We start from the raw sequence: 23,608 nt of genomic DNA, 5'->3' as shown, positions 1-23,608 counted from the left end.
GCTCAAGGCTAGCGTTCTACCACTTGAAACACAGCACCACTATCTATATTTAATTTTTTTACAAAGGAGGATTAAACTCCATATACTATTTTAATTTTAAAAATTAATTTGGTGTCCTTTCAGTTATAATTGATATAAATTGGTCATAATGTTAATGGCTGTAATGTTAGTAAAATCAGGTGTGTTGTAGTTAAGACTACTGTAGCTACGTGCAGTGGCTTATACCTTTAATCCTAGCTACTCAGGCGGCTGAGATCTGAGGATAGTGGTTTGAAGCAGAAAAGTCCCTGAGAAACTTAATTCCAAGTAACTACTGAAAATGGAGCTGTGGCTCAAAGTGATAGATTACGACCTTGAGCAAAAAGGCTCAGGGACAGCACCTAGGCTCCATATTCAAGCCTCCTGACTGACAAAAAAAACAAAACAAAACAAAAAAAACATCAGTTTTGCTGTTATAAATATAAATGACTTTTTTTTTTTTTTCGGGTCTGGTCATGGGGCCTAAACTCTGGGCCTGGGCACTGTCCCTCAGCTCTTCAGTTCAAGGCTAGCATTCTATCACTTGAGCCACAGTGCCACTTCCGGCTTTTTTTTTTCTGCTTATGTGGTGCAGAGGAATCGAACCCAGGGCCTCAGGCATGCGAGGCAAGCGCTCTACCACTGAGCCACCTTCCCAGCCCCTAAATATGCTTAATATATAGAAAGCATTTATATATAAAGGCAAATCACAACAAAAATGTAAGTAATGAATAACTTATTCAACCTTTTCAACACTCAAATATAAATTTAAACACAAAAACCTAAAGATGATAATATCATCACCAAGAAATAACTATCAGCTGGGGACTTCTTTTTACATACACATTTATACAAACAATTTACACATCTGTGAGATGTTTTCCAAAATAAATTCCTAGGTTTTAGATTGCTGAGTGTAAAATGTTTGACATTAAAGACCATTACAAGTAAATACTTTGTAGAAAACTTGTATCAATTTACATGCTTACTAGATGTATATAACAGTGATTATTTCTTTGAATCCTATACAACATTTGAAGGTGCGTGTGCGTGTGTTTGCGTGTGTTTGCGTGTGTGTGTGTGTGTGTGTGTGTGCGTGCGTGCGCGCGTGCGCGCGCGCGCCAGTCCTAGGGCTTGAACTCAAAGCTTGGGTGCTAGCCCTAAGCTGTTGCTCAAGGATAGTGCTCAACCACTTGAGCCACAGGTCCATTTCCAGCTCTTTTTTGGCAATTAATTGCAGATTAAGAGCTTCATAGACTTTCCTGCCCAGGCTGGCTTTGAACTGTGATCTCAGTCTCCTGAGTAGCTAGGATTATAGGTGTGAGCCACCAGCACCTAGATGAAGAATCTACTTTTAATTTTAATTTTAGAACTAAAAGTAATTTACCAGTATGTATGTATATATATATATATATACATATATATATACATATATGTATATATACATAATATGTATGTATATGCATATATGTATATATACATATAATTGTATGTGTACGTATATATACATATATGTATATATGTATATTATAAAAGTCTGGAAAACCAAAATTAACTGTAATTAGTTTTTCTTTTTGTTTTGGTACTATTGGGGTTTGAACTCAGGGCCTTGCGCTTGCTAGGCAGGCAAGCACTTTACTACTTGAGCCTGTGTCCCCAGCTGATAGTTATTTGTTGGTGATGATATTATCATCTTTAGGTTTTTGTGTTTAAATTTATATTTGAGTGTTGAAAAGGTTGAATAAGTTATTCATTACTTACATTTTTGTTGTGATTTGTCTTTTGATAGCCTTTATATATAAATGCTTTCTATATATTAAGCATAACTGCTCATATATTTAATAACTATCTTGGGATTCTCTAGAGGAACAGAACTGATAGGATACATAGCCACATGTATTATCTATATATCTATATATGCATATAAATAATTATAAAAGTAGTTTATTAGATTGATTTATATAATCTGAGTCTGGATAGTCCAACAATGGCCATTGTATGCTGGAGAGCCAGCAGAAGCTATTCAGTTTTGGAGATGGAAGCCCCAGAATAAGGGGAAGCATTGATGCGGCCCCAGTCTGTTGAAGCCTGGAACCTCTTTGGAGAGTCAGTGGTGTGATTTCATATTGAAAATCTGAAGAAATTGGAGTTTGATGTCCATGGGCAATGGCAGCAGCAGTAGATGCACCTGCTTAGGTGGATTTGAGCTTTCATGAGCTGGCTTTCTCCTGCTTTTGTTCCATCTGACCCACTAGTCTATTGGAAGGTGTCACCTACATTCAGGACAAGTATTCCTTGTTCAGTTGCTGTCCATGTGAGAGTCCTCTCTGGAAATATCATCATAACATATCTAAAACTATGTTTTAGTATCTTTCAGTCCAGTTAGGTTGATAGTCAAGATTAACCATCACATTTTTTCTCTGTGCATTTTTGACAGCCTGCTACACATCAGATATTTCTAGGTACTTTAGAAATACCAGTGAGCGGGGCTGGGAAGGTGGCTCAGTGGTAGAGCGCTTGCCTTGCATGCCTGAGGCCCTGGGTTCGATTCCTCAGCACCACATAAGCAAAAAGAAAAAAGCCAGAAGTGGCACTGGGGCTCAAGTGGTAGAGCGCTAGCCTTGAGCTGAAGAGCTGAGGGACAGCGCTCAGGCCCAGAGTTCAGGCCCCACAACCGGACCCCCCCCAAAAAAAAAGAAAAAGAAATACCAGTGAGCAAAAACAAATGTTAAACAAAATAATTAAAATGCTGTTTTTATTGTATATTAGAAGGGATAACCTACTACTAGAAAAATCATAGTAAAAATGGTTTTAGGAAGGCTGAAGGTAATAGTCAATGAGGAAGTCAGGTATGACTTAAGACTTGACAGAAGGAGTTAGGTTTGTGGGCCCTATGGTTCAAGAGGGTTTCAGCAGAGGCCACAACTGTCGGCAGAAAGGTACTATTATGGGAACATATTCATTGTGCTCATACAGCAGCTAGGATGCTTGGGGGAGGTGACCTGGACCTTGATTCTGACTCTAGGTAAAATGGGAAACCCTCTAAGGGTTGTGTCCAGATTATATTTAGATTTTTTTTTTTTTGGGTCCGTTTGTGGGGCCTGAACTCAGGGCCTGGGCACTGTCCTTCAGCTCTTCAGTTCAAGGCTAGCGCTCTATCACTTGAGCCCCAGCGCCACTTCCGGCTTTTTTCTTTTTGCTTATGTGGTGCTGAGGAATCGAACCCAGGGCCTCATGCATGCAAGGCAAGTGCTCTACCACTGAGCCACCTTCCCAGCCCCAGATTTTATTTAAAAAGGCTCATGCTGGCATGTTTTTTTTTTGGTCCGGTTGTGGAGTCTGAACTCTGGGCCAGGGCACTGTCCCTCAGCTCTTTAGCTCAAGGCTAGCGCTCTACCACTTGAGCCACAGCGCCACTTCCGGCTTTTTTTCTTTTTATGTGGTACTGAGGAATCGAACCCAGGGCCTTATGCATGCAAGGCAAGCGTTCTACCACTGAGCCATCTTCCCAGCCCCATGCTGGCCTTTTTATTGTTTGGTGGAGAATAGACTATAGAGTGTGGAAATGGGAGCAGGAAGACCAGCTAGAAGTCTAGGGAGTCAAGGAGTGAGGGAGAAAGAGAAACAAAGAGCCCCAGGAATTATCTGCAGCCACTTCAACATTGAGAATTTGAGGATAGGAGGAATAGACTAAAAATTTGTGTTAGAGGTTACGTGGAAAAGTATCTTGGGAGCTATCCCAGAAATATGTTAAACAGTGGCCAGGCATACGGGTTCACATCTGTAATCCTAGCTGCTTAAGGGGTAAATATTTGAAGAGTCACAGTTTGAGGCCAGCTTGGTCTAAAAATTATTCAGACCTTTATCTCAACTAATAAAGCTGAGTATAGTGGTGGTAGATGTCTGTCATCCTAGCTATGTGAGAAATTTCAGTTCAGGCTGGCCTGTGCAAAAAAATGTGAGACCCTATTTGAAAGAAAACTAAAGCAAAAAGTGTGTGTGTGTGTGTGTGTGTGTGTGTGTGTGTGTGTGTGTGTGTGTGTGTGTGTGTGTGTGTGTGTGTGTGTGTGTGTGTGTGTGTGTGTGTGTGTGTGTGTGTGTGTGTGTGTGTGTGTGTGTGTGTGTGTGTGGCTTATGTTCAGGCTGGCCTGTGCAAAAAAATGTGAGACCCTATTTGAAAGAAAACTAAAGCAAAAAGTGTGTGTGTGTGTGTGTGTGTGTGTGTGTGTGTGTGTGTGTGTGTGTGTGTCTTATGTGATAGGGCCTTTGTGTTCCAACCAGTATCCCCTCAAGAAAATAACAAAAAACCTTCCCTCCAAATCTAAAATGTATACAAGTAAGCCTTATTCATGGGCTTATTACATATAACTTTTTACCAAGCAGAGTTAAAAAAAAAATAAAAGTTCAGTCCTTACCTCTATAAGAGGAAAAAAAAAAGACTGAAACAAGGTCACCCTGGGCCACATAGGAAGCCCTGTCTCAAAAAAAAAAAAAAAAAAGCTGGGGGGGGGAAGCTGGGAAGGTGGCTCAGTGGTAGAGCGCTTGCCTTGCATACATGAGGCCCTGGGTTCGATTCCTCAGCACCACATAAGCAAAAAGAAAAAAGCCGGAAGTGGTGGAGCGCTAGCCTTGAGCTGAAGAGCGGAGGGACAGGGCCCAGGCCCAGAGTTCAGGCCCCAGGACCAGACCCCTCCCCCCCCCCCAAAAAAAAAAAAAAAAGCTGGGTAGAATTAGTGACTTAAGCCTGGCTACTTTTAGGAGGTCAGTCTCAAAAAAAAGTTCTCAAAACTTTCTCAACTATGGGAAAGGCTTGCCTGTCATCAGATAGATGCCTGTTATTTTAGCTATGCTGCAGTTTGGGCTAGCTTAGGCATGAAACAAGATCCCATTTAAAAATTAACTAATGGAAGATGGGCTGCTGGTGACTCAAGCCTTTAGTCCTAGCTACTCAGGAGGTTGAAAACTGAGGATCACCATTTAAAGCCAGCCTAGGCAGGAAAGTCCATGTGACTATTATTTCCAAACAACCACCAAAAAGCAGGAAGTGGAGCTGTGGCTCAAGTGGTAGAGTGCTAGCCTTGATCAGAGAAGCTCAGTGACTGTATTCAGGCTGTGCAGAGTTCAAGTCCCAGGACTGGCACATACTCACCCAACCTCCCCTTCACCCCGCTTCCCTCCAACCCCCCCCCCCCCCCAACCCCAAAAACTAATGGAATAGGGGCTGGCAGAGTGGCTTAGGGTATGTACTTAACTAGTAAGTACATGGCCTTGAGTTCAATCCCCTGTACCTCCATTAGGGTTAACATAGATAACTAACCCTTACATGTAGTTTAATTGGAAGCAGGTAGAGATATAATAGACCACTCAGAGTCAGTTTGAAAGAGAGTAGGGAGTTAATAGAGACAGTGGGCAGCAAAGGGAAACAGAAGTGAGGCTTGTGATAGCTGGTGGATGAAGTTGTACTTTTTTTTTTTTGCGGCAAGCAATGTTACTGCATGTTTACATAGCAGTAGGGATGATTATGTAGAATGAGGAAAGAATGGCTGGAAAAGAGTCTACATACATAACAGTGGGCTCCAGAGTCCAGTGGATGGAGAAGCTTTTAGATGGATTAGACTATGGACAGCTCCTTAGCATCGGAGGGACTGTGGGCTGTGGTATGCCTAGTAGTAGAATCTGTCTGTGATAGTTACTCTTCAGTGCTTCAGGTTAAAAATAAGCTCCAAAGTAGAAGCCATGGCCATCAAGTCAGTGTGAGGGTGGAGGAGGAGTTTGAAAAGTAAAATCTCATAATTATCTGGGGATGTAAATGGACAAGTAAAATCTCATAATTATCTGGGGATGTAAATGGACAAGGAAAAATAGTAACATTGCCAGGTAGTGTCACAGACCCAGCTTGAAGGTCATGGCATGAATTTAGTGTGAGATAATATAGTGTCACTGTGATGTTTTCTCTAGCCTGAGAGAAATGAGTAGACAGTTGGATTTAAGCAGGTGTGAAGTTTGATGAAGGCAGTGAGGATTTAGGTGAAGGAAGAATGGACACCAAAAGAGTGAGGCACTGTGGTGTGTGGCACAGTGAATTGGAGACTTAGTGTGGTAAGAGGATTATTAAGTTGTACTAGAGGCTGGTGATGTGAAGGTTAGTGCACGATTCAAAGTTGTGAGGCTCCAGAGGGTACTAGCAAGGCTAGGAGAGAAATAGAAATTGGGAGAAGTAGTTATCTTTGAGGATAGTCAAGCTTTCATTAAGGAAGGAAAGCCAAAAGACCATTTAGAGAAAAGACTCAGGAATAGCAGACCTTAAAGATCCAGAATCACAGTGGGAAGGGTTTTTGTTTGTGGAGGAGTGAAGTAGGGGATGTGCAGTTGAAGTCCTGGAACTAAAATAGACATGTGAAGGCATCTTTGAATTAGTCCCATGCAGATGGTGATACTGGTGAAGTTATGAATGTGGAGGGTCTTTGGGAGTTTACTCTTTTTTTTTTTTTTTTTTTTTGTGCCAGTAATAGAGCCTGTTTTCATTCAGCTTGCAAGTTGATGGCTTGCACTGTACCATTTAAGCCACATGCTAGCCTGGCTTCTCCCTCACCCCCATTTTTGGGGCTTGAGCTCAGGGCCTGGGCACTGTCCCTGAGCTTTTGTATTCAAAATTAGTGCTATACCACTTGAAACACAGCTCTACTTTTTTTTATGTTTTAATTGGGGATAAGAGTCTTACAGACTTTCTTGCCTGGGCTGGCTTTACACTATATCCTCAGATCTTAGTTCCCTGAGTAGCCAGGAGTATAGGCCTTTTGATGGTTATTTTGGAGACCAAGTCTTGTAGATTTTTCTGCCTGGTCTGGTTTTGAATGTCAATCCTCTGGATCTCAACCTCAAGTCCCTGTATTCACAGTGCTCTGCTAGTAGTTCCCTCTTGATTCTTTGGGGAGGGGATATCTAGAAAGTGATCTGGACCTAGCATGTTGATTCAGTCCCAAGAATAACCAACAGTATTACTGGTTGCATTGTTGGGCTACACCTAGAAATACTTTTTTTTTTCACTGTGTGTGTCTAATTTTCTTTTAGAAAGATGAAGTATGTTACTGGCTGATAGAAATTTATAATAGGTAACTTATTATTCTGATTCACTAATAAAGATTTCCATCTTTAGGAAAAAGAGCTGTAAAGAAAGTCCACATTTGTCAAAAGTTTTCACAAAACAGTCTACTTTTCAAAGTGATACTCCAAGAGCAGAAGAGGAGCAGGCTAAAAGTACAGCATCCTTGCAGAGACAGGATCTTTTGCATAGTGTTTCACCACTGGAACAAGTACCAGGTACTAAAATTCTCTTCTTTCCTTTCCTTTCCCTCTCCCTTTCCCCTTTCTTTTTTCCCCCTTTTCCCTTTCTTCTCTTCACTTTCCCTCTTCCCCTTTCCTTTCTTCTCCTTCCCATTTTGTGCTAGTCACTGGGCTTGAACTCTGTCTGGGAGCTGTCCCTGAAATTTTTTGCTCTAGGCTAGTACTCTACTACTTGAGCCACAGTTTCATTTCTGGCTTTTTTGGTGGTTAATTGGAGATAAGTCTCACAGACTTTCCTGCCTGGGCTGGCTTTGAATCGTGATCCTCAGATTTCAGCCTCCTTCATAGTTACGACTGTATGCCTGAGCCACTGGCACATGTGTGTATATTTTACTGTTTTTCATTTGACTATTTTTGGACTGGCATTTACCTTATGCTGTCCTGTGGTAAACTGATAATGCTTAGGTTTGATATGCACAGTTATTATATTTATAGTACTTTCATAGGAAAAGCTCTCTTGTCTTAACTGGTTTAAGCTACAGTCTCCTTTCCATTGGAAATAATGCTGTCAGATAGCTACAGCATCAAACTGGGGTCAGACTTAACCTCAGAAATGTTAGGCCAGCACTGTAGCACTCACATACACTCTCAGCCTTCCTATTTATTTATACTTTTTTTTCATTTTACATTACAAACATTTTGTTTCTGCATATCTTTGTATGCATCTCTAAAAATGAACATTTTCTTATATGCCCATAGTTCTGGTAATGGAGCAGATGAGTCTCATTATTTTCTTTTTTTTTTTTTTGGTCCGGTGGTGGGGCCTGAACTCTGGGCCTGGGTACTGTCCCTCAGCTCTTCAGCTCAAGGCTAGTGCTCTACCACTTGAGCCACAGCGCCACTTCTGGCTTTTTTCTTTTTGCTTATGTGGTGCTGAGGAATCGAACCCATGGCCTCAGGCATGCAAGGCAAGCGCTCTACCACTGAGCCACCTTCCCAGCCCGAGTCTCATTATTTTCTTATCATCTTGTATGGTAGTCCCTTTTGGTATGGGTCTGGGAGCAGTTACATTGTATTATAGTATATTTATTGAATGCTCTTTGTGTGCACTTATTGAAAAAGTGAAGTGAAAGCCGGGCTCTGGTGGCTCATACCTGTAATCTTAGTTATTCAGGAGGCTGAGATCTGTGGATCATGGTTCAAAGCTAGCCCAGGCATGAATCCTTGAGACTTATATCTCCAATTATCCACCAGAAAACCCAAAGTGGAACTATGGCTCATCAAAGTGGTAGAGTGCTAGCTTTGAGCATGAGCTCAGAGACAGCAGCCAGGCCCTGAGCACAAGCCCCACAGCTGACCACAAAAATAAAAAATTGAGCTAGTCATCTAAAGCTTGGGTTTGTCTGTCATTTCTCTTGTCTCTTCCCTATATCCCATACAGAGTTGTGGGGCCTGAACTCTGGGCTCGGGCATTGTCACTGCACTCTACCACTTGAGCCACAGCACCACTTCTGACTTTTTTTTTTTTTTCTCATGTGGTGCTGTGGAATTCAACCGAGGGCCTCATGCTTGCAAGGCAAGCACTCTACCATTGAGCCACCTTCCCAGCCCAAAGCAGAAATTTTTTGTCAGTTTCTTTTTTGTCAGTTGTGGGGCTTGAACTCTGGATCTGGGTGCTGTCCCTCAGCTCTTCAGCTCAAGGCTACCACTCTACCACTTGAGCCACAGCGCCACTTCCAGTTTTTTGGTGGTTTTATTGGAGACTCACAGACTTTCCTGCCTGGACTGCCTTTCAACCATGGTCCTCAGAGCTCAGCCTCCTAAGTAGCTAGTATTACAGGCATGAGCCACTGGTGCTCGACCAGAAGTTAGTTTTAAAGTCTTGAGTGGATTCATATCTAAGTTTTTTGGTATATGTATACTTTCATGATTTTCCCATCCTAACATTTAAAGAATTTTAACTGACCAAAGGTAAAATTCTATACTGTCACTTGAAAGTACTTACATTTCAAGATATTTTTAATTTGTTGTTTTTTTGGTATCATTTGATAAAATAATTTCTTTTCAGTTTTTGTTTTTTTGTTTTCTTAATCAGATTCGCCTGATTTTTGTTTAAAATCGTGGATGAATAATCAAGAGCATAAGGTAAATTTTTACATTTTTACGGACTTCTGTAGTGTATTAGAGGAGTAAAAGTTCGTATTCTATAGACATTTGTTAATATTAGACTTTTTTCTTGTATCTGGCATAACAAATTGATAAAGCTTTAACAGAAATATAATTTATCTGTGGTAATAAAGACTCAAGAGTAATGCTGGCACTAACCTGTGCCTCTGTTTATGAAATGCACTCAGTTCTGTCCACTCTTTAAGTATAAAATGGTTGACAACCCATGTTTTTATCTAAAACTAAGTATATATTTTGAAAACCTATTACCAGTTCTCTCTGTGTGTATATGTGTGTGTGTGTACCATGGCTTGAACTCAGGACCCTTGAGTTCTCCATTACCTGCACAAAGGTGATACTCTACCTCTTAAGACATGCCTTCAGTCCACTGTTTTTTTAGTTGAAAGAATCTCACAGATATTTCTGTCCGGCCTGACTTCTGTGATCCTCTTATCTTAGCCTTCTGAGTATCTAAATTTATAGATGTGAGCCACAGGTGCCTGGATTCAGTTATTTCAATGTATATATTTAATGTAAGTATGAAATAGATTTGGTACTGAGAGGAAAATGTATTTCCATTCTGAGCCTTGAATGTCCTTAGTAAATTGCTGTGTGCCTTTAGAACTCCATAGTCCCCAGATTGAGGACCAGAGAAATCAATTGTTTCAATGTTATATTATGGTGATGTTGCTTAGCTAAAGGCTACTAAGACCTATTTTTCTAGTGCGTGCGTGCGTGTGTGCGTGCGTGTGTGCGTGCGTGCGTGCGTGCGTGCGTGTGTGTGTGTGTGTGTGTTTTGTGCCATGCGCGCGCATGCCAGTCCTGGGGCTTGAATGTAGGGCCTAGCTGCTATCCTTGAGCTTTTTTGTGCTCATGGCTAGCACTTGAGCCACAGCTCCACTTCTGGCTTTTTTTTTTTTTCCCCCAGTCGTGGGGCTTGAACTCTGGGCCTGGGCACTATCCCTGAGCTCTTCAGCTCAAGGCTAGTGCTCTACCACTTGAGCCACAGTGCCACTGCTGGTTTTCTGGTGGTTTATTGGAGGTAAGAGTCTCACGGACTTTCCTGCCCTGGCTGGCTTTGAACCTTGATCCTCAGATCTCAGCCTCCTTAGTAGCTAGGATTACAGGCGTGAGCCACCAGTGCCTGGCCACTTCTGGCTTTTTTTTTATGGTTAATTGGACGTAAGAGTCTCATAGACTGGACTTTGCTGCCCAGATTTGCTTTGAACCATGGTCCTCAGATCTTAGAATTGTAGGCATGCGCCACTGTCACCCGGCTTTTCTATTATTTTTATAATTCAAGAGCAAACTTTGTATTGCTCTAATTCAGATGTGTCTTAATATATGAATTATGATTCTTCTGATGTGTACAAACAATTTGATTGAGACCTTAAATTTCAGGGATGTCTTATTGGTGGGGCCAGAAGGAAAGTTACTAATACATGTAAAACAGCTTGTTCTTTAGTGACAAAATTGTGATTTTTCAGATACTGTGCAGAGTGTAGATTCAGAAAATACTTGGTCCATTTTGTAACTTTGTACTCTTCTCTTCAAAGCAGTGAGTGTGCTTCTCTTATATGTCATTTTATTTCTCTTAGATTGTTGTGCCTGATGCTGGAAAAGAAGACAAGACTCTAAACAGTGACTTAAACCATGTTAGCTTCTTACAAAATGAAAAACTTATGTCACTGGCCAGTTTGGAAGACTCTTCTGGTACTGTATAGTAGTAACTTGTATTTTCAAGTTTTTACCTTGCCATTCCACTTTATTTCATGTCTGTGATATAGCCATTACTATGCTAGCTTAGTTTTCTTTTGCCTAATCATTTTCCTCCTATGACTGGCACCCACTGGTCTCTTCTATTGAGTGATAGGACTTTTCTGATAAGATTATACTCACCCCTTAGTTTGACATCATTAAGAGTACCTTATTAGCCACCTAGAGGGATTACACACTGTAGAGTACTGTATTAAGGAATTGAGGGAACAAAGAAGTATTTAGTCTTTGTCCTTTAAGAGACCTTACCCAAATGCATAAACTGGGATTGGACAAAGTATATTTCAACAGTACAAAAATGTGCTTAAGCATCAGAAGGAGTGATAGATCAGTTATGATTGAAGAAGTTATCTGTGATATTCTCTGGAAATAAGATGGGATTTGGACTAGACCCTTTCTGGAAGCAGAACAGCTTCAGCTAAAACCATGATTGAGGATTAGTCATCAGTAAGGTATTTTTATAGCATGTTTGGTAGGCTTCACATTGGTGAAGAAACTCAGAAAAGTAGGCTAGGGCCAAACTATTTAGCTCTGCTGGCCAGGCCATGCTGAATTGGGTGTTGGAACATTGAGAATCATTGCAGTGTCACTTCCTCTCTCCTCTTTATGTCTCCCCTCCACTTTCTGTGGATAGCTTTATTTATCCTTATTTTGGTAGAGTTAACTATTTACTATATAGTTTGTGAATGATCTGCTCTTTTCTTACCCATTTGTGATGTTTTATCATGTCCTAACTTATTGTGGAATCCAGAATCTCTGTCCTATGCTCTCAAAGTGGTTAATAATTACATTTATATGCTATTATTACTTTTAACTAAAATTATAATAATTTGCTCATCTCAGATACAAAAACAAACTCAATGTCCACTGACCTATTAGTTTTAACAGGTTTTTTTTTAAATTAAAAATTACATGTAGTTAGTTGCTACTTTAAAGCCTGTTCTGTTTTTTTCCCTAATTAATTAATAGATGATGATATTAATGATGAAGAGTTTTATGATGAACATTTGGAAGCTTATTTTGAACAACTGGCAATACCAGGAATAATATATGAAGACCTAGAAGAACGAGAATCTTCAGAAAAATATTTTAAATTACCCAGTCAGGTATGCTGATTGAATTCTAATTCAGTCACAATCATAATTCTTATAATTTTTCAGAAATTTGACATTGAAAATTTATAATTGTCACGTTATCTGTAATAAATTAAAGCCTTTGATTTTCTTTGCTTCTTTGATGAGAAATGTATGTTTTTCTTCCCCACTCCCTCTTCATTTGCCCTGGTGATACATTCCTATAATCCCTAGGGAGGATGAGGAAGTATTTTGAATGTGAGGCTAGCCCTGGGGCTATCTAACAAGACTGTCTCAAAACAAAAAGAATGAAAAAGTTACAGTGGGAATCACCTTTGTCCACATAAACTAATTGTTAATATCTTGCCACCTTTTCATTTTCTTTCTCCCTCCATAGTAATGTCTTTCTTGAATCTGAATCTGAAAGCAATCGCTCTGAAGCTCTCTTGGAAACTAGTGAAGCTCTCTTGGAAACTAATATTACACTAGTGGTTGAAATGATGATTTTTCTAAATCCTCCAGCATTTGTTAACCTATAATCACTCAGTATAATAGACATTTTCTGCTTTTCACATTTCTTCCTCAAAATGCTTTATTTTATTTGAAAATATTGATACAGCTAAGATACTCTTTCAACAGACAAATGAAGACAGTAGCTTTAACTCTAAGTCAGAATGTAGCAGTTCTCACCATGGTTCAAACTCTTTAAGAAGTTCTGAAACAGTTTGCAAAGAGTCTGAGGAAGCCCACACTTTTTGTCTACCTGGGACCAGTAAGTGTTGAACTTTGATTTCATTTTTCTTAAATTCTGTGCTTGACTTGATCTTTTTTTTTCCTTTAAATTATTTCTTTGTTGTGATTTATCATTTTAACTATTCTATCCCTTCAAATCTTTAGTCTAAAATTTTTCAAAAGAACTTTTAATAAGGCCTGAATAAGAAATGATTTACTTCGTTGGTTAAATTTGCTTCCAAGTGATTTTGTTTTATATGTTATTGTAAGTTAGTTTCCTTTTGGGGCAGTAATTTGAATTCAGGGCCTCAGCTTGCTTGCTTGCTTGCTTACCTAGACTCTCCTCAGCCATGTTTTTTGTTAGTTATTTTGTAGATGGAGTCTCACTAATTTTTCTGCCCAGGCTGGCTTCCAAATATGATCCTCTGGTTAACAAGCTGAATAGCTAGAATTGTAAGGATGATCCATCAGTGCTCTACTTTTATCTTAATTTTAGTGTAATACCTTGTTAGAGAGACACTAAAAATAATTGTATATTAATACCTAAGTTAAATTGGTAGTATTGAAGTATAATACCAGCTGGGTGCTAGGGGCTTATGCTTGTTATCCTAGTACTCAAGAGGCTGAAAATCTGAGGATCACAGTTCAAAGACACCTTGGAAATAAAAGTTAGTAAGACTCTTATTTCAATTAAGCACCAAAAAAGCTGGAAGTAGAGATGGGCCCAAGTAGTAGATTACTAGCCTTGAGCAAAAAAGCTCAGGAATGACACTCAGGTCCTGAGTTCAAGCCCCAGAGCTGGCACAAGGGCTGGGAAGGTGGCTCAGTGGTAGAGTGCCTGCCTTGCATGCCTGAGGCCCTGGATTCGATTCCTCAGCACTACATAAGCAGAAAAAGCCAGAAGTGGTGCTGTGGCTCAAGCGGTAGAGCACTAGCCTTGAGCTGAAGAGCTGAGGAACAGCGCCCAGGCCCAGAGTTTAGGCCCCACGACCAGACCCAAAAAAAAAAAGTGAAAAAGCAATATAATACTAATCTTGGAGTGACTGTTTTGAGTGATTATATTTTGTTGAGACATGTAAGAATAGATAACTTCATTCTCTTTATGGTAGCATATTTGTCATGTTTATTGTTCCTTACTGGTGCTTATTTTCTCCTGTTTGCAATTTACTATTTTTGTCCTGTGAGTGCTAAGTGTTAGGCTTACTACAATAATTGGATTAATAAGAAGCAGTTATTAGATTACTCAAACATTGACATTGTTCCATTAACTATTTCCTTTATTTTTCAGGTAATTCTGTAGGTACTGTTGATAGTACAAAACAGGAAGGTGGTATGTTGTCATTTTACCCTAGTAACTGGTATGCTGAGAAGGAAAGGGATGGAATTTTGAAGGATATTTTTCCAGATCAACACAGAGTAAGTTGATAACATTTTCTTAAACATTTTATGAAAGGAATAAGAAATCTTTTGTGTTTGCATACTATTACTTTTTTTTTTCATAGGAAGAACTATTGTTGACTTTTGAAAAATACAGTAAAGGACTTTCCTGCCTTGGCTGGCTTTGAACCATGATCCTCAGATCTCAGCCTCCTGAGTAGCTAGGATTACAAGTGTGAGCTACTAGTGCATAGCTTCCCTCACTTTTTTTTTTTGCAAATTCTTTATTGTAATTGAGTGATTACATAATTTCACAGTATTGTGGGATAGTGATGCTTAAAGTCACAAACACATTCTAACTTTCATGATTGTCTATCATGATCTATAAAGTTTATGAGTTCTATGAGCTTTGACAATACAGTTATTTTTTCCACATCAGGTGATATGTACATTTCTTTTCTTTTGCATAGCTGTTCCCTCCTTCCCACTCGTTCCCTCCCTCCCATCGCTGCCATTGAGTTGCTTAGTTTGTTTTGATCAATGTCCAGTGCAGCTGATGGGTCCCACTGTTGTATGTTTTTCCCTGATTCCTTCTAGTTCTGTGTCTTCCTCCTAATTTCTCTCCAGTGTGCAATTATACACCATATATGTGATCAGCAGCATGGGGTTATTTAGTAATGATTTGACCAAATGAGTGGGGGTCCTTTGTTTCTCAAGTCTTGTTAACTGTCGTATCACCTTACATTTTGGATTTAACATTCACTTATCATGGAGACCATGGCATGTGCTGTTTGTCTCTTTGTTATTGGCTTACCTCACTCAGCATGATTTCTTCTAGCTCCATCCATTTCCCTGCAAATGCCATTATTTTGTTCTAGTTCTAATGGCTGCATAATATTCCATTGTGTATAGATACTACAATTTTTAGATCCATTCATCTGAGGTGGGGCACCTGGTTGTTTCCATATCCTGGCTATTGTGAACAGTGCTGTAATAAACATGAGGTGCATGTGTCCTTGTATCCTGTTATTCAGGATCGATACCTAGGAGTAGTATGGCTGGGTCATAGGGGAGGTCAATATTTAGCTTTCTGAGGACCCTCCAGACTGCTTTCCACAGTGGTTGTATTAGTGTACATTTCCACCCAGCAGTGTAATAGGGTTCCTCTTTCTCTTTATCCCCTCCAGCATTTGTCATTGACTGACTTTAGGATGTGGGCCATTCTGACTGGGGTAAGGTAGTATCTCTTTGCATTTCCTTTACAACCAGGGATGGTGAACATTTCCTCATGTGTTTCTTTGCCATTTTTATCTCTTCTTCTGAGAAGTCTCTCTTTAGTTCCCTTGTCCATTTCGTAATTGGTTTGTTGGGTTTGGGAGGAATTAGTTTCTTGAGTTCCCTGTATATATTGGATATTAACCCCTTGTCTGATAAATTGCTAGTAAATATTTTTTCCCAGTTACTTGGTTGTCTTTCTAGCTTGGTTGCTGTGACTTTAGCTGTGCAGAAACTTTTTATTTTAAGCTTCCCTCACTTTTGAAGGATAGTTTTGCCATTGTCTTAAGTCTAGTTTTTGTTTGTTTGTTGTGCCAGTATACTGAGGCTTTAACTCAGAGCCTCATGTTCTTGGTTGGCTTCTTGCTCAGGTCTGAGGCTCTACTGTTTGAGCCTACTTCCAGTCTAGTTTTTTGTTGATTATTTTGGAGATGGAGTTTCACAAACTTTTCTGCCCAACTGGTTTCAAACTCATCCTCCAAGTTTCAGCTTCTTGAGTAGCTAGGATTATAGGTGTGAAGCACTGGCACCTGACTTAATCTGTTTAGTGTTGCCATAAAAGAAAAGTAGTTTATAGTGAAAAGCAATTTTTTGGCTCATGATTGGAAGGTGGAAGAAGTGAAAGTATCTCCTGTGAAGGCTATGTGATTGCCACCATACTCTGCAGTCGATCTCAAAAAGTTCCTCTTGTCTCATGAACTTTGTACCATTTGACCTGTTTCTCCCCATTCCCTCATCTTTTCATTGTCTCTGAAGACTAACCTTTTCTGTTGTGTGGTATTATTGAAATCATTGAGTGTGTAGCCTTTACAGCATGGATTCTTTCAGTAAATGTGTTTGAAACTCCTCCATATCTTTTCATGTCTCAATAGTACATTTCATTTATAGCATTTTGTTGCATTTAGTTGTCTGGATATGCTATCATTTTTTGTTGTTGTTATTGGGTCCAGTGGGGCCTGAACTCTGGGCCTGGGCGCTGTCCCTCAGCTCTTCAAGCTCAAGGCTAGCGCTCTACCACTTGAGCCACAGCGCCACTTCCGACTTTTTTCGTTTTTGCTTATGTGGTGCTGAGGAATTGAACCCAGGGCCTCATGCATGCAAAGCAAGCGCTCTACCACTGAGCCACCTTCCCAGCCCTATGCTATCACTTATTTACCAATTGAAGACTCCTAAATTTTGGCAGTTCTGCATAGCACTGTTGTGAAGGACATGTTTTCAGCTTCTTGGGATAAATACCAGTGAGTGCATTTGCGATATAATTTTTTATTCTTTTTTGGGTCCGGTCGTGGGGCCTGAACTCTGGGCCTGGGCGCTGTCCCTCAGCTCTTCAGCTCAAGGCTAGCGCTCTACCACTTGAGCCACAGAGCCACTTCCGGCTTTTTTCTTTTTGCTTATGTGGTGCTGAGGAATCGAACCCAGGGCCTCAGGCATGAAGGCAAGCGCTCTACCACTGAGCCACCTTCCCAGCCCATGCAATATAATTGTGAGTGGGCTCCTCAGGAATAGTCTTTCCAGAAAGATACTAGTGATTACACCCACGCAGGGCCTCATTCTTGCTAGACAAGCACTATACAACTTGATTGATCAGTCCAGGGGTTTGAACTCAGGGCCTGGGCTCTGTCCCTGAATCTCTCTGTGCTCAGGGCTACCACTCTACCACTGAGCCACAGCACCACTTCCAGCTTTTTCTGTTTATCTGGTACTAAGGAATCAAACCCAGGGCTTCATGCATGCTAGGCAAGTACTCTACCATTAAGTCATATTCCTGGCCCTTGTTTTGTTTTTGAAATAGGATCCCCTCTCTTGCCTACGCTGACCTCAGTGTCACAGTCTTTTTCCCTCTGCCTCTTAAATAGCTGGAATTACAATTGTGTGCCATTATTCCTGGTTAAAAAAACATAGATATTAAAAATCTGTGTTCAGTGGCTTTTTTTTGGTATATAGTCTTTTATGTTTGTTTTCCCTTATCATTATACCTGAGTGTTTATCTGTATTGTGTTGTTTTTTTGTTTTTTTTAATCCCCCCCCCCCAGTGGCTTTTATTCATTTTATTTTGGAGCATATCTTACTAATGAACTTAATACTTTTATAGAAACTGAAAGGATCCTTCAGGATCCTCCTAGGGGACCACACAAAGGCCAGCAGGCAGGCACAGGGGAAACATTATTGTAAGGTTTATTAGAGGGGCCTTATCTCCCCGGGAGAGGGAGCACATTGTGTCTGCCCCATCCAAGTCATGGGTCGGTCTGGGGGAAGTGAGGTCAGGGGGAAGTGAGGGCAGAAGTGGGGTAAAATGTGTGTGTGGATGGGTCTGGGTAGAGAGGGAGTGGCCAGCTGTAGGGTGGGAACTCCAGGGCAGTGGGGAGCTCACCTTTGGGTGGAGCTGAAGACTAAAGGTGGGGATAATACTAACAGAAACTTTTATTAGAAATGATAAAAAGTTGCCAGCCAGTGGCTCACGCCTGTAATCCTACCTACTCAGGAATCTGAGCTCTGAGGATTGGGGTTCAAAGCCTGCCCAGGCAGGAAAGTTCATGAGACTGTTTTCTACAATAAACCACCAGAACACCGAAAGTGATGCTGTGGCTCAAGTGGTAGAGCACTAGCCTTGAGCTGAAGAGCTGAGGGACAGCGCCCAGGCCCAGAGTTCAAGTCCCATGAGTGAAGAAAAACAAAAAAAGAAATTATAAATAGTTAAATTCACAGTTATATCATCTTATAATAGAAAAAGAGAATTTAATTTTAGTGTCTAAGTCTGTTGATATGTGTTTGCTGGAACTACATTTTTTAAATTGTATTTTGGTAAATTGTGTGACATTGATTTATACATAGTCTAGAATATAGTGTATACTATAGGGTCTGCAACTTAGTATCACCATAATTGTATCATTTTTCTCAAAAGTTTAAAATGAATAGTAAAAAATAAAACTTACTGTTGCTCTGTTACCTGTTTTTAAAGGAAATGGTAAGAGAAAACGTTCTGGAGAAGACTCTAAATGCTACCAGTGAGAAACTTAACTCAATTTATTTTCATACTACAAATGCTGAAAAAAGTAATTGTGACCAGACTGATTTCATAAAAGATGGGGAAGAGTCTCCTCATCAAAATAAGCATTTGCTATCTGATTTAGAAAGTGTTCTGCACAAGGATAGATGTTCAGATACTGAGACTCCTACAATTTCAATTAAGAAAGATATGGGCACTGAATCTTCGATGCCCACTAATGACGGCAGAATCAACTCCACTAATAATCTTTGGTCATCAAATAGTGGAAGGATAACCTGTGAATATCATGAGTCAATTGAAAAGAGTAAGTGAATTATTTGCTCTTCTTAGATAAAAATAAAGAAATATAAAACATGGTTATACATTTTGAATAGGTTGTTTCCACATGGAGCTTGTCATTATTTCATATAAATACTTAAATGTTTTATGGGTTTTAAAGATTTTTTTAGTTATATACTGTTAATACAGGATTTTTGCTCAGAAATAGTACCTTTAAGCAAGTAAGTGTATCATTTGTGTTTCTTTTTTTTTTTTTGTTTGGCAATACTGGAGATTGAACTGAGGGCCTCACATGTAGTAGGTAGGCACTCTACCACTTAAGCCACCCCTCCAGCATAGTTTCTTTGTGTTTTTGTGTTCTTTTCTGTTATTTCTCATTTTCTACTACAAACTTTTGTAAGTAAGCCTGGCTTGTTTTAGTCACAGAAGTACTTTTTTGCAGGAAGAGATGGATTTCTCTCTCTCTCTCTCTCTCTCTCTCTCTCTCTCTCTCTCTCTCTCTGTGTTTCTTTTTCTGTGTGTGTGTGTTAGTACTATGGCTTGAAGTTGGGGTCTGGATACTGTCCCTTAGGTTTTTTGCTCAAGACTAGAACCCTGTATCTTGAGCCCAACTCTACTTCTGGCTTCTTTGTGGTTAATTTGAGGTAAGAGTCTCATGAACTTTTCTACCTGGACTGGCTTTGAGCCATGATCCTCAGATGTCAGTCTCCTGAGTAGCTAGGATTATAGGCATGAGCCACCAGTACCTACCTGTATTTCCCTTTTTCTGTCTAGTTTTGGAGAGTCTTACGTACTATTGATAGCCAAAGTAGTTACAAAAAGTTTATTTGGAGATGTATAACTTTAATTACTACATATGTCATTGGATGTTTTTGGGATTTAATTTTTAGAAAGAGATCTTTCAGAAAATGTGGTCTATCAAAATGAAGAGGGCAAATGGGTCACTGACCTTGCCTATTATACATCTTTTGATAACAAACAAGATTTACAGATGTCTCCAAATGATGGGATAAATGAAGATTTCAGATCTGGTTGTAAGTATTTAGATAATCACGTTTTTTTTGTTGTTGTTTTTGTTTTTTTGTTTTGTTTTTGGTGCCACTATCAGGGTTTGAATTCAGGGCCTCATGCTGTAGCTCAGCTTTTTCCCTCATGTCTGGCATGATTTTATTTTTCTGTTACTTTTCTTCCATCATTTCTACAACTTTTCTTCACTTTTGTTCTAGAATGGACTTTGGTAACTGCACAGTTCATTATGCTCAGGAGAGAATTTTAAAATAGAACAAGGAAAGCTTTTAAAGCCCTTTACAATCTTGCAAGAACATGGGTCTTAAAAGGAATCAAAGGAATGCTGTTGTGACTTACTGTCTTTGCTTAAGGAAACAATTATAACTGACAGACCCAAGCCTATTTTTCCTATATAAGATAGTGAATAGCTTTCAGAATATGATTATATTCCAGAAAGAAAATTTAATGTGGCTGAACAAAACAAACAATATCACAATCTCAGAAAGAAAGCAATCTCAGAATATCATCACAAACAAATTAGTACAATGCAAGTGGTTATCTTGCTGGGTGCCAGTCTTCTAGCAACTAAGGATTGTGGTTTAAAGCTAGCCTGGGTAGAAAAGTCCATGAGATTTTATGTCCAAAATAACTTGTGTGAAGTAATAGGGCTAGAGGTATGGCTCAAATGACAGAATACCATCTAAGCAGTAAATTTTAGGAGCAAGGGTGTCTACTTTTCTTCTTTTTCATTCAATATAAAGTGCTTGAAATTTTAGCCGGACCAAGAAGGCAAGAAATTAAAGGAATACAAATAGGAAAGGAAGATATCACATTATCCGTGCTTATAAATGACAGAATCATTTATCAGACCCCAAATACTTGACCAGAAAACTCTTAGATGTAATAAAATGCATTGCACAAAGAAGCAGGATACAAAATTAATATATGTATATATTATATTTCTATATATATATATTTCTATATACCAATGACGAACATGCTGAGAAATGAGAAATGCAGATCCATTCATAATATCCTCAAAAGAAATTAAGTACTTAGGAATAAATAAGCCTGACCTGGAAGGTGAAAGATCTTTACAATGAAAGCTATAAAATACTGAACTAAAAAAATAAGAAGGAGCCAGACACTGGTTGCTCATACCTGTAATACTAGCTATGAGGCCTAAAGATTGTGGTGCAAAGCCAGACCGGGCAAGAAAGTCAAATAAACTACTCAGGAAAAGCCAGAAGTGATGCTGCAGCTCACCTGGTAGAGCTCTAGCCTTGATCAAAAGAAGCTCAAGCACAGTGCCCAGGCCTAGAGTTCAAGCCCAAGACCAGCAAAAAAAAAAAAAAGAAAAAGAAAAAGACAAAGAAATTAAGATATTAGAAGATGGAAAGACATCCCAGGGATGTTCATCAATCAGCTGAATTTAATATTGTGAGAATGGGTATATTACCAAAAGTGAACTGTAGATTCAATGTAATCCCCATCAAAATTCTAGTGACATTATTCACAGAAATAGAAAAACATCCTAAAGTTTACATGGAAGCACAAAAATCCCAAATAACCAAAGAAATCCTGACTAAAAAGAGCAATGCTGGAGGTATCACAGTTCTTAACTACAGAGCTATATTAAAAACTGCATAGTATTCACACCAAAACAGACGCTTAGATCAATGCAATAGAAGAGAAGACCCAGAGAAAAGCCCATGCAGCCCATCTGATTTTCAACAAGTCTCTAAAGCATACATTGGAGTAAAGGCTGCTTCTTAAACAAATAGTATTGGGAAAACTGGATATCCATATGAAGAAGACTGAAACTAAATGTCTCTATTTCACACTGTTCAATAACAAATTTAAAACATAAAATTTAACTACTTTGATAGTTTATTGGAGATAAGAATCTCATGGACTTTATTACTGCCCAGGGGCTGGCTTCAAATTGTGATTTTCAGATCTCAGTCTCCTGAGTAGCTAGGATTACAGCTGTGAATTACTGGTTCCCAGCTGGTTAATCTTTTAGAAATAAAAAACTTAGTTGTAAAGCCTTTTGGCAAATCGTGGCTTATTGTCAAGTGATGTAATCAATCATAGTAGCATGTTCATTAGCAAAAATTTGACAATCATAATCACAGAAAACATTCTTTTTGTATTTTTTTTAGGTAAAGCCTTTTAATTTTTTTTTCGGTCGGTCGTGGGGCTTGAACTCTGGGCCTGGGCGCTGTCCCTCAGCTCTTCAGTCAAGGCCAGTGCTCTACCACTTGAGCTACAGAGCCACTTCTGGTTTTCTGGTGGTTTATTGGAGATAAGAGTTTATGGACTTTTCTTGCTGGGCTGGCTTTGAACCTTGATCGTCAGATCTCAGCCTCTTGAGTAGCTAGGATTATAGGCATGAGCCACCTGCGCCTGACTAAGCCTTTTAATTTTAATTTAATTAATTAATTTATTTTTTGTTGGTTGTGGGTCTTGAACTCTGAATCTGGATGCTGTCCTCAACTCTTCAGCTCAAAGCAAGTGCTCTCCCACTTGAGCCACAGCACCACTTCTGGTTTTCTGGTGGTTAATTGGGGATAAGAGTCTCACAGACTTTCCTTCCCGGGCAGGTTTTGAACCGAGATCCTCAGATCTCAGCCTCCTGAGTAGCTAGGATTACAGGCATGAGCCACTGATGTCTGGCTTTTTTTTTGTTTTTGTTTTTTTTTGGGGTCCGGTCATGAGGCCTGAACTCTGGGCCTTGGCGCTGTCCCTCAGCTCTTCAGTTCAAAGCCAACGCTCTACCACTGAGCCACCTTCCCAGCCCCTGATGTCTGGCTTTTATTTTAATATTTTCTTTAGTTATTCAAATTAATTGCCATTCAACAAAGCGGTTTACGAATACTGTGCATCTTGATTACTTTTTACCCCTTTTGTTATTCTCCCCTTCCTAACCCAATCCCTTCCCTCAGTTTTCTTCATTTTGCAGAATATGCATTGCCTGTTATGATTGTGTTCTCTTCCCCTCCTCTCTTTACTTGATAGAAATTTCTGCAGATACGTAAGCCATGTGAATCCGTTTCACATACTTTGAAAAAACTGCTTTCCATGATATTTTGTTTTCCTAACTTGTATATAAGTGTTTGTTTAGGGCTGGGAAGGTGGCTCAGTGGTAGAGTGCTTGCCTTGCATGCCTGAGGCCCTGGGTTCGATTCCTCAGCACCACATAAGCAAAAAGAAAAAAGCCGGAAGTGGCGCTGTGGCTCAAGTGGTAGAGCGCTAGCCTTGAGCTGAAGAGCTGAGGGACAGTGCCCAGGCCCAGAGTTCAGGCCCCATGACTGGACCCCAAAAAAAAAAAGTGTTTGTTTAATGTGATATGTAAATTTAAATTCTTATTTCTTTTAAGCTGAAGCATTGGATTTGATTGCACGAGATGAAGAAGAATTTAATAAAGAGCATCAGTTTGTACAGGTTTGTAACATTTACTCTAAAGTTCAGAAGTTTTTGTTTATTAATTTAAATATAGGCAAAATGTTTATTTCTTTCCAAATAATACTATCTTTTTTTCGTTTTTGTTAAGACAACTTCTTTTTTCGTTATTATGCTAGTCTTAAGGCTTTAGGGCCTAGGTGCTGTC

The 23,608-nt window shown here is 39.6% G+C and overlaps 1 protein-coding gene across 1 annotated transcript in view; it reads left to right on the top strand.

The window, feature by feature from the left end:
• The window catches only part of Cep192 (centrosomal protein 192), a 153,271-nt gene that overhangs the window by 37,342 nt on the left and 92,321 nt on the right, over positions 1-23,608 (top strand). The window contains exons 14-22 of the mRNA XM_070028853.1: positions 7,175-7,338; positions 9,398-9,447; positions 11,067-11,181; positions 12,214-12,350; positions 12,957-13,089; positions 14,338-14,465; positions 18,661-19,012; positions 19,878-20,021; positions 23,378-23,442. Of these exons, the coding sequence (XP_069884954.1) occupies positions 7,175-7,338; positions 9,398-9,447; positions 11,067-11,181; positions 12,214-12,350; positions 12,957-13,089; positions 14,338-14,465; positions 18,661-19,012; positions 19,878-20,021; positions 23,378-23,442 (1,288 nt within the window). The remainder of the gene's footprint in view (positions 1-7,174; positions 7,339-9,397; positions 9,448-11,066; positions 11,182-12,213; positions 12,351-12,956; positions 13,090-14,337; positions 14,466-18,660; positions 19,013-19,877; positions 20,022-23,377; positions 23,443-23,608) is intronic.

This window comes from Dipodomys merriami, unplaced genomic scaffold (assembly GCF_024711535.1).
Source record: "Dipodomys merriami isolate MVZ:Mamm:240054 unplaced genomic scaffold, mDipMer1.0.p SCAF_2, whole genome shotgun sequence".
NCBI lineage: Eukaryota > Metazoa > Chordata > Mammalia > Rodentia > Heteromyidae > Dipodomys > Dipodomys merriami.
Note: the sequence above shows the minus strand (reverse complement) of the source record. Positions and strands in the feature narration are given on the sequence as shown.